This window comes from Sinocyclocheilus grahami, unplaced genomic scaffold, assembly GCF_001515645.1.
Source record: "Sinocyclocheilus grahami isolate Dianchi unplaced genomic scaffold, SAMN03320097.WGS_v1.1 scaffold462.1, whole genome shotgun sequence".
Taxonomy (NCBI): Eukaryota; Metazoa; Chordata; class Actinopteri; order Cypriniformes; family Cyprinidae; genus Sinocyclocheilus; species Sinocyclocheilus grahami.
In genome coordinates, this window is record NW_015505641.1 from 2222331 (window position 1) to 2233071 (window position 10741).

At 33.3% G+C, this 10741-nt stretch overlaps 1 protein-coding gene across 1 annotated transcript in view; it reads left to right on the plus strand.

The window, feature by feature from the left end:
- LOC107552972 (polypeptide N-acetylgalactosaminyltransferase 18-like) overlaps positions 1 to 10741 on the plus strand; it is a 153828-nt gene that overhangs the window by 67750 nt on the left and 75337 nt on the right. Inside the window, exon 3 of the mRNA XM_016235034.1 lies at positions 4468 to 4625. Within this exon, the coding sequence (XP_016090520.1) occupies positions 4468 to 4625 (158 nt within the window). The remainder of the gene's footprint in view (positions 1 to 4467; positions 4626 to 10741) is intronic.

Here is a 10741-nt window from a genome sequence, read left to right on the forward strand (position 1 = left end):
TCATTTCTCACTGAAATATGATGGTGATGTAATAATATTTTGATATATACCCATGGCGTTTTTTTTTTAGAGGAGGCAAACAAGAGCAGTGTGTTCTCAAAAACTAATTCGGATGAGAAAATGATTGCCTTCTTTTTGCCTCCTCGGGTCCACCACACACCACTGATATGTATTGATATAATTATATATACTATATAATGATTACCATATTCATGTACCATGGTATTTATAATGTACCCCAAGGTACACTACATTTTTGACATGTTGAAAGGCGTTTCTTATGCTTACCAATGCTACATTTATGTTGAAAAATACAGTAAAAATATGGATTTTTGTATGGATATGGATAAAAAAACATACTGTGAAATAGTATTACAATTTAACATGTTCTATTTTAATATATTTAAAGTGTAATTTATTGCTGATTTGGTGCTCAAGAAGCATTTCTTCTTCATCTTCTTCTTCTTCTTCTTCTTCTTTCTTCTTCTTATTATTATCAATGCTGCTTAACGTCCACTTACAGTTGAATGGAGTGCACCTAAAGATTTCTGAAGGATCATATGACACTGAAAACTGGAGTAATGATGCTGAAAATTCATCTTTGTCATCACTGGAATAAATAACATTTTAAAATATATTCAAATATTCAAAAATATTTCACAATATTACCATATTTGCTGTATTTTTGATCAGATAAATTAAGTGTTGGTGAGCATAACAAACATATTTCCAAAAAAAAATAAATAAAATGAACTATTCCATATTTTTTGACCAGTAATGTACAATAATACTGCTGAAAATTAGTGTAATGTAAAACCCGGTACCGTTTCAGTAAGTGAACTGTAAATGAAAAAGGTCTGTTATGGGTTGAAAGCATGGCAACAAACGGTTTACTCAATCCGACTCTATTTTGACAGGCTTTGAAAGAGGTGTGTGTGGAAAAACATAATTATTCCATAGCCTGTAATTACTGGATGTGTCTTGCTGGCAGCAACATAAAGAATTCCTTCTCATCTGATCACATCTGTTCTTTTCTCTCCGTGAAGCCAAATTGCTACTGCATACCTGGGTCTGAAAACCTTCAAAACCCACTTCTTATAAACTCCAGTCTGCCAAGAACATCAAAACATTACCTGTCAATTGTAAAGACCACCATATTTACCAAAAAGGTCCTGTTTTTTCTAATTGCCATTTTGTCTTTTGTTAGATTTCTCTGTGATTTCCACGCAAAGGAAACAGAATAGGGCCTGAAACTGAAGATAAAGTCATGTTTTAAGAAATGGTCAGAAGTTGGCTAATGCTGAAAATGGTGATTGTAAACCTCAGGAGGTCAAACTAAATATTATATGAGCTGTTTGATTTACTATAAATTTTGCATGAGGTTTGCAGTTTTGCAACTCTGTTACTAAAATTTAGGACAATTTTGGGTCTAAATAAAGCCCAAAACTCAGATTTGTGGGACCTTATTATGAGCCACAATTATTCAATAAACACAAAGGAAATAGACAGCATTTATAAAATTTAAGTACCGGTCAAAAGTTTATTATTATTGTTTATTTATTTATTTATGTAATTTTTTATCTTATGCTCTTCAGGACTGCATTTGTTTGATCAAATATACATAAAAACAGTAATATTGTGAAATATTATTACAATTTAAAATAAATAATTTTCTATTTTCAAATTACATTTTCCATCATTCTTGTGAATTTTCAGCAGTCATTATTCCAGTCTTCAGTGTCATACAATTATTATTTTTCAGAAAAATTTTTAATATGCTGATCATTTAGAATTGGTGCTCTAATATTAATAACGATATTATTAAACTGTGCTACGTTTTTTTTTCTTCCCGAATTTGATGAGAGTTCAACTGAACAGAATTTATTTGAAATATATATTTTTTGTAACATTTTAAATGGCTTTATTTAAATGTCTTTTGATCAATTTAATATGTTGATAAATAAAATTATTATTTTGTTTAAATGTTACAGCTCCCACAAAAAATATTAAGCATAGAGTAATAATAATAATAATAATAATAATAATAATAATCAATATTCAATATGGGTAAAGATAAAAATATATAAAAATCAAATACTTCATGTGCTTTTCAATTGTATGTTAGTCGACACATCAAAATAAATGTAATTCTTTAAAGCACTCCAGAAGATTATTAAAACATGATTTAAAATGTACTTTTAAGGAAAACTTTTAAATTGACATTATTAGAAAGTGTCATGGAGTATAATGTTTTTAAGTTATCTTTAATGGTATGATCAGTACAGTTTTGTAAAAAAAATTAATATTTCAATAAAATTAAGAACAATTCTTTTTCACAAGAGTTGTCGCGTCATTAAGTTCAGTTGGTTTTAAGATCGTGCGTGTAAACGCATTCAGTGTCAGTTTCCTTTTGTAGCCTCTGTTCTCTGACACGTTTCATCATCAGGGGAATGCCAACATCTCTCTGTTTGACCCTCATAGAGTCCCCGCTGAAAGGAGATGACAATCAGCTAGATCGATCTTTTTCCGACTCGTCCTTGTTCAACCACTGGGGCCAGGATCTGGGGCCAGAGAGCCGCAGAGCGGCCCTCAAGATGTTTCAGTATTACGGCTACAACGGTTACCTCAGCGACCGCCTCTCCATGGACAGACCCATCCCAGACTACAGACCTGAAGGGTAAGTGTCTGGTAGTCCAGCCTTAAGACTGCCTGTCTGTCTGTCCTTTACTCACTGTCACAGCGAATGCCTGCGTGAACTAATGTGATGGTTGAGCACAAATCAATGTTTGCAGTCAGCAGATGCCCTGTGTTCATTTCTCACTGAAATATGATGGTGATGTAATAATATTTTGATATATACCCATGGCGTTTTTTTTTTAGAGGAGGCAAACAAGAGCAGTGTGTTCTCAAAAACTAATTCGGATGAGAAAATGATTGCCTTCTTTTTGCCTCCTCGGGTCCACCACACACCACTGATATGTATTGATATAATTATATATACTATATAATGATTACCATATTCATGTACCATGGTATTTATAATGTACCCCAAGGTACACTACATTTTTGACATGTTGAAAGGCGTTTCTTATGCTTACCAATGCTACATTTATGTTGAAAAATACAGTAAAAATATGGATTTTTGTATGGATATGGATAAAAAAACATACTGTGAAATAGTATTACAATTTAACATGTTCTATTTTAATATATTTAAAGTGTAATTTATTGCTGATTTGGTGCTCAAGAAGCATTTCTTCTTCATCTTCTTCTTCTTCTTCTTCTTTCTTCTTCTTATTATTATCAATGCTGCTTAACGTCCACTTACAGTTGAATGGAGTGCACCTAAAGATTTCTGAAGGATCATATGACACTGAAAACTGGAGTAATGATGCTGAAAATTCATCTTTGTCATCACTGGAATAAATAACATTTTAAAATATATTCAAATATTCAAAAATATTTCACAATATTACCATATTTGCTGTATTTTTGATCAGATAAATTAAGTGTTGGTGAGCATAACAAACATATTTCCAAAAAAAAATAAATAAAATGAACTATTCCATATTTTTTGACCAGTAATGTACAATAATACTGCTGAAAATTAGTGTAATGTAAAACCCGGTACCGTTTCAGTAAGTGAACTGTAAATGAAAAAGGTCTGTTATGGGTTGAAAGCATGGCAACAAACGGTTTACTCAATCCGACTCTATTTTGACAGGCTTTGAAAGAAATAAATAATTTTCTATTTTCAAATTACATTTTCCATCATTCTTGTGAATTTTCAGCAGTCATTATTCCAGTCTTCAGTGTCATACAATTATTATTTTTCAGAAAAATTTTTAATATGCTGATCATTTAGAATTGGTGCTCTAATATTAATAACGATATTATTAAACTGTGCTACGTTTTTTTTTCTTCCCGAATTTGATGAGAGTTCAACTGAACAGAATTTATTTGAAATATATATTTTTTGTAACATTTTAAATGGCTTTATTTAAATGTCTTTTGATCAATTTAATATGTTGATAATAAAATTATTATTTTGTTTAAAATGTTACAGCTCCCACAAAAAATATTAAGCATAGAGTAATAATAATAATAATAATAATAATAATAATAAATTTAAAATAAGATAACAGTTCTCAGGTCAACAGTTTTGAATGGTTAAGCATTTACGATGAAATTAGATTATTTTATTGAATTTGAAACCAACATAATCTCAAAATTCTGATTATAATTTATATTTGTTGTTGGATACATTCAAGAAAGTCACAACCTCATTATAAGCTGATGTGTTTAAAACTAGCTACTTTGCATGCTTGATTCATTTTAGTAATGCTTTAACAAATCGTACATGGGATTTGTGTTTTAGAAACTAAAAGGATATCAATTTGTACCCTATTCTTGGAAATGCCTCCACACATTAACATTTGTGCTCCTTTGTTTCATCTGTCCCTGCAGGTGCAAAAACATGTCTTACCCGTCCAACCTTCCGCAGGTTAGTATAGTCTTCATCTTTGTGAACGAGGCACTCTCAGTCATTCTGCGCTCCATACATTCGGCAATGAACAGAACCCCACGCCACCTACTCAAAGAGATCATACTGGTAGATGACAACAGCTAAGTCTGCGATCCGCCATAAAGCAAGATGAAGAAAACGTGTTTTGCGCAGGCTTAAGAAGAAGACGCGAACACGCTCAGGATGCGCTCAGGACAGTTCAGATATTGCTGTGAATCAGAGGTAAAAAAAAGATATACAGGTGCATCTCAATAAATTAGAATGTCGTGGAAAAGTTCATTTATTTCAGTAATTCAACTCCAATTGTGAAACTTGTGTACATGCTTGGATACAGCACTCTGTGAACAGCCAGTTTCTTTGGCAATGAATGTTTGTGGCTCCTTGTGAAGGGTGTCAATGATTGTCTTCTGAACAACTGTCAGATCAGCATTCTTCCCCATGATTGTGTAGCCTAGTGAACCAAACTGAGAGGCCATTTTGAAGGCTCAGGAAACCTTTGCAGGTGTTTTGAGTTGATTAGCTGATTGGCATTTCACCATATTCTAATTTGTTGAGATAGTGAATTGGTGGGTTTTTGTTAAATGTGAGCCAAAATCATCACAATTAAAAGAACCAAAGACTTAAACTACTTCAGTCTGTGTGCATTGAATTTATTTAATACACGAGTTTCACAATTTGAGTTGAATTACTGAAATAAATGAACTTTTCCACGACATTCTAATTTATTGAGATGCACCTGTATATACTGTTCAGCTTCTTGTACAGACCAATTGTTTCGTGTCTTTACACATCAATGTATCGTCACGAGCCGCAGGGTTTAATTTGGTTTTGTTTGTGAATGTTTTTTTTACTCTCAAAGCCATGATTCCCATCCACTGACATTATAGGACTGACAGACTGCAACGGTCTGAGTTAAAAAATCTTTGTTTGTGTTCTACTGAAGAAACAAAGTCACCTACATCTTGGATGCCCTGGGGGTAAGCAGATAAACATAAAATTTTCATTTTTGGGTGAACTATCCCTTTAACATGTTTGTCGATTGTGTAATGTTTGTCTCACAAGCTCTAAGTAGCGAGTGCCATTAATGTGAAGCATTGGCGTAACTACTTCCTGAGAGACTGGAAAAAAGCAGCACCAACCTCATGCATTTCCTTTTATTGCTCTCTTGTGTTGGACTAGCTAGTTGTCAGTGTGAGGCTTATAGTCTTAATAATTACTGCTGTTTGGCTTCTCAGCATTCTGTCTTCAGTTGCACCCTTCTGTCTACTTAATTAGCTGCTCTGCTCATTGGATTAAAGTGACTAGTGATGGAATACTAATCAGCTGAAAACTGAGAAATATTTACCCCAGAAAGCTTAAACCTAAGAAACGTGATGAATTACTCTGTTTCTTCAACATCATGCACCTCATGTTCTGGACAATTGTTGCATGTAGCGGGTTTGTGTGCTGGCCTTTTTGCTCATTATTACTTTAATTTCCACCAATTTGGTGCTGCAGTAAGTGCATTAATTTGACAGACTGATGAATCTCCTGTTATATTTAACATTAATAAAAACAAATGATATAACGAGAGGTTGGGATGGCAAATTATCCTGTATTTCAGCTATTTTGTGATTATTGCATTCATTATCAAATTGTCTACATTGAGAAAAAAAAACTTTTTCTGAATTATTCTGTTAATATTGTGTGAAACAAATGTTAATTTAATTTTAGTATTATGTACACGTAATTTCCCAATTTCTAAATAAATGTATTATTATATTGCATTTCATATATTTAAATTATATTGACCTTATCTTCCAGAAAATTCTTACATAATTTACTCACCATCAAGTTCTTCCAAATCTGTTTATTTTTTCCCCCCTGTAGAACACAAAAGAAGATATTTTGAAGAATGTTGGTAACCAAACAGGATGTTGGCTGGTAGCCATTGAACTTCATTTTGTTTTTATTGTGGAAGTAAAACTTTTAATTTGACATTATTAAAAAATGCACATTTTAAAAGTGTACTTAATTGTGTCAAGAAACGATTGTGAAAGTATACTCTAAGTACACATACGTGTCCATTTATTTTTTTATTATCTGCAAGAACAGATTTTTTTATATACTTTTACGATTTGGAGATTACAATTAAGCACACTTCTTTTTTACTTACGTAAAAGATACCTAAACATTTCATCTTGAAAAATATCACAAAACCTAAGCTTCACAGAATCATCTGCAAAGATGTTAAAACAGCTCAAAGAAAATTAATGACTCACACTGCAAAAAAATAAATTATATATAAATATATATATATATATTCCTTACTTAGCATTTTGGTCAGCAGATATATCTAAACAGAAAAATTGCAAAAGAAAAATAGCTTAAATTGGACTTATTTTCAGAAAATATATCTTCAGTTAAGTTCATATATTGTAGGCAATAAAAAAAAAACAGCTTAGAAGCAGAATTGCATGCAATATAAGACTTGCTTTCAGATAATCCATAATGATCAGTTACTCAAACATGAACATATGCTGAACATTATTCACCCTTAGGCCATCCAAGATACAGATTGATTTTTTTTTTCTTAATTGGAACAGATTTGGAGAAATTCAGCATTACATCACTTGAATGAATCCTCTGCAGTGAATGGGTGCCGTCAGAATGAGAGTTCAAACATGCAGCCAAAGGAGCCACAGTACTTTTTGTAGGGCTGTCTTGGCTGGCCATTGTTGGTTTTGAGCTGTTAGATGGAGTGATTAATTGATTTCATGAATGTTGCATTATATTGGTTGAGAGCTTCGCATTCAGTTCAATACAGCTTAGCTGTCCCAGCTCTTGGAGTCCATATTGACGTACACAAAGATTTAATTATTTTCTTTCTGTGACCAGGGATAATAAGGACATCTTCCAGCAGGCAAACTAGGCTTCCTCACAGAACCTGAGCAAACTTTCTTACATCATTGGGTCTCTGTAAGATTGACAGAGAAGACAGATTGTCCTATGACAGATGTACTAAATAGATGTATACCTCTCGCCCAGATGACATTTTAATTTTAATATTCAGGGTTGTGCGCCATTCTGAACTGAGAATTTGAATGTAATAAAAGGCTTACTGACTTGACAAAGCCTTGTTGAAAAGTTTCAAAAACTTGAAAGTCTAATGGTTTATATGCCTCTATGGACAGAAAAAAAGTAATTTTGTACCAGTGTTAATTTCGTTGACAAATAATTTTCTTCAGAATGTTCATCAATTACATTTTTTTCACTGACGACAACGAGACGATAATGAACTAAAACTATTTTTGAATTTCAAAAACTCTGACGAAAATTTACTGACATTTTCGTCAACGAATAAAAACGAGACAAAAATGTTAGGGAGGGACAATTTGGGAAGAGATTAATTCAATTTCAGAACGAATCTGCTGCGTGGTTCGGAGGTTAGATGCGTACATATGAACCGGCGGGACATAAGCTAAAATACACTTGCTGCACGTCGCATAAAATGTTCAAAAATTTAAATATGTGGGAGCAAGAGAAGAGCAGACATATAGATAAATCTGACGACGCATGAGAGAACTCAATTTGGTTCGGTTTTCTGAGCGCAGACACTAAAACATACACACACAGAAAGCGTGTCTCACAGCGCGCCAGTACACTTTTGCATCGCATGAATGGATAATTACACACAAAATTATGTCGAATTGTCCGTTTTGATGAGTATTCACATAAACACAGTTGATTACGTCTTAAGTGAACGCAGGGGCGTGTCTACCCCAGGTGCCCCCCCGGCCACCCTCTTTTGAGCCAGTGCCCCCGACTGGCCCCCCCATTTAAAATGCTCTAGACACGCCCCTGAGTGAACGTAAACAGTAGGGAGAACGTGTATCAGTATTCGGTTTTAAAGGGACAGCAGCCTAATTTAGTTGCTATTGTCCGAGTCATTGATGTTAATCAAGCAAGGAAAGAAAGAAAATCACTCACTGCTCTTGACTGAAAAACTTTAGTAGCCTTAAAGATTAATCTAATTTTATTTAAAGAAATAAATGTCTGCTTGAAAGAATCAAGAATATGGTAAACAAGTTGCTATAAATAATGCATAATTAGCCTATATAACCATTGGTATTTCATAAAAAAATAAGACCATGTTCTTGTTCTTTATGAGAAGGGGTTTTATTTAATTTTAACATAAAGGCATGTTGTGTGTCACAGCAGTTAATTCGGTGTCTATCATGATAAAACTTTAATATCAAACCTTTATAATGAGTTTGGAAATTTGGGAGAAATGCTTAATAAACGCATTACACTGTAACTAAACCCATTAGATTTTAGCCGACTAAATTTACTGTAGATTTAGTCGACTAAAATCTTATGATATTTAGTCGACTAAAACTAGACTAAAACTAAAAACAATTCAGGTGACTAAAATATGACTAAAACTAAATGGCATTTTAGTCAAAAGACTATGACTAAAACTAAATACAAATTTGCACTGTTTTGTACTGATAATTGCACTTTGTAATGACAAATGAAATATTTTACTTTAAAGTGCATTTTAAATGATTATATTGTATTATGAACATTGCTATGAAAATATGAACTTGCTTTAGCGTACGAACATTATGACGAAAATTATTTGTCAACGAAATTAACACTGGTACAAAATGACATCATTACAAACGTATAAAATATATTTCAGTAAATGACATACAGGTTTCAATGGAATGTTTACAATAAATTCTTGTCAGTACATTCAGCAGTACACTTTAACCATATTTATTATGAAATTAGATATAAAGATGTACTTAAGTCCTACTTAAGTGGGTCAAAGAAGCACTTTAAATTTCAGCTAGTTGCATTTAATATACATTTAAACTATAATAAATTATAATTTAATTGCAAATAACATGCAATTAAGTGTCTGTAAACATGATATTCAGATCATACCTAAATATTATTTTAAAGTGCATTATTTGAGTAATTAGTACTCATTTTAAAAGTATGCCAAAATGTACTTGTCTTTCACAAGAGATCCTGCGAAAATGAATGCTGGTTTAAGTCAGTTTAACATCAAGGACTTAATTAAAATGTCTCCTTAAATGCTTTGACACCCAATAAGATTGCTTAGAGACCTTCAGCTTGTCAGTATTCTTTTATATTATCATATTATAATGGCTAACAATAGATTCAGTCAAACTTAATGTTTGGTATTGACTGAAACAAGAAGTGCATTTGAGATAATGGTGATGAAAGATTGATGCTTTCAGTCACGAGCAGCTCTGAGATAATGGACCTGTATCCTTTGCTTTATTATGATAGTATCTTCACCAGTTCTTTCAATCAATTGCTATTTGTTCACGTATGTTAAGCAGTCATCTTCGACAGGGATGAAAGTTCTGCTCTAATGACCTTTGAAGAAAGTTTTTGGTGAGGTTGAGGATAGAGGGATTTTCTCTGTCAAATAAAATCAGAAGACAGATTTCATTTAGTGTCTCCTGGTTCAATCATAATACTCATATTTGCAGCTGGGGGTAAAGCATTAGAGCAATTTGTAGAGCCACAAGCTGTTCATATCCAATGTTCTCTGGCTTTTGAAAGAGACATTCTCTTCACGTTCACTCGTGTAATTCCACAATCTCAGTGATCGATGAGAGACGCCGTTCGCTCAAGGATAAACTCTGTAGGCACGAGCCTGGCTGAGCACAACATCCCACTCAAGGGCAAGGTGAATTACATTGTGGCTATACGAAACGTGACCTTTAGAATCTCTCATACCTGTGGCCAGTGTCAGGATCAACGGCAAGGAAATAGAGAAAAACAACTGTCAGATAACAATCGCTGTGATTGGTCCATATTACAAGTTCAGTCAATCATCATCTACACTGGAATCATTCTGTCTGAAGAATATACTACATATCATCATCTCTTTCTATCAGAAATTTTATTTTTTCACATACATTGAAAACTTTTTCGAAAGTTTTTTTTTTCTTCTCGAAATTGTAAATAAAACGTCTCGGTTACGTATGTAACCCTCGTTCCCTGAAGGAGGGAACGGAGACGTCACGTCGGAGGACCGACGAAATTGGGATCTCGCTTAGAGGGACCAATCTACTTCGAGTGTAAACTAAACGAGCCAATGCACATTGGCATGCGATTATTGCATCCAGCTGCTGCTGATCACAGCGTGAGTATAAGTAGGCAGCAGATGCAGCGCATATTCAGGTTTTCGCT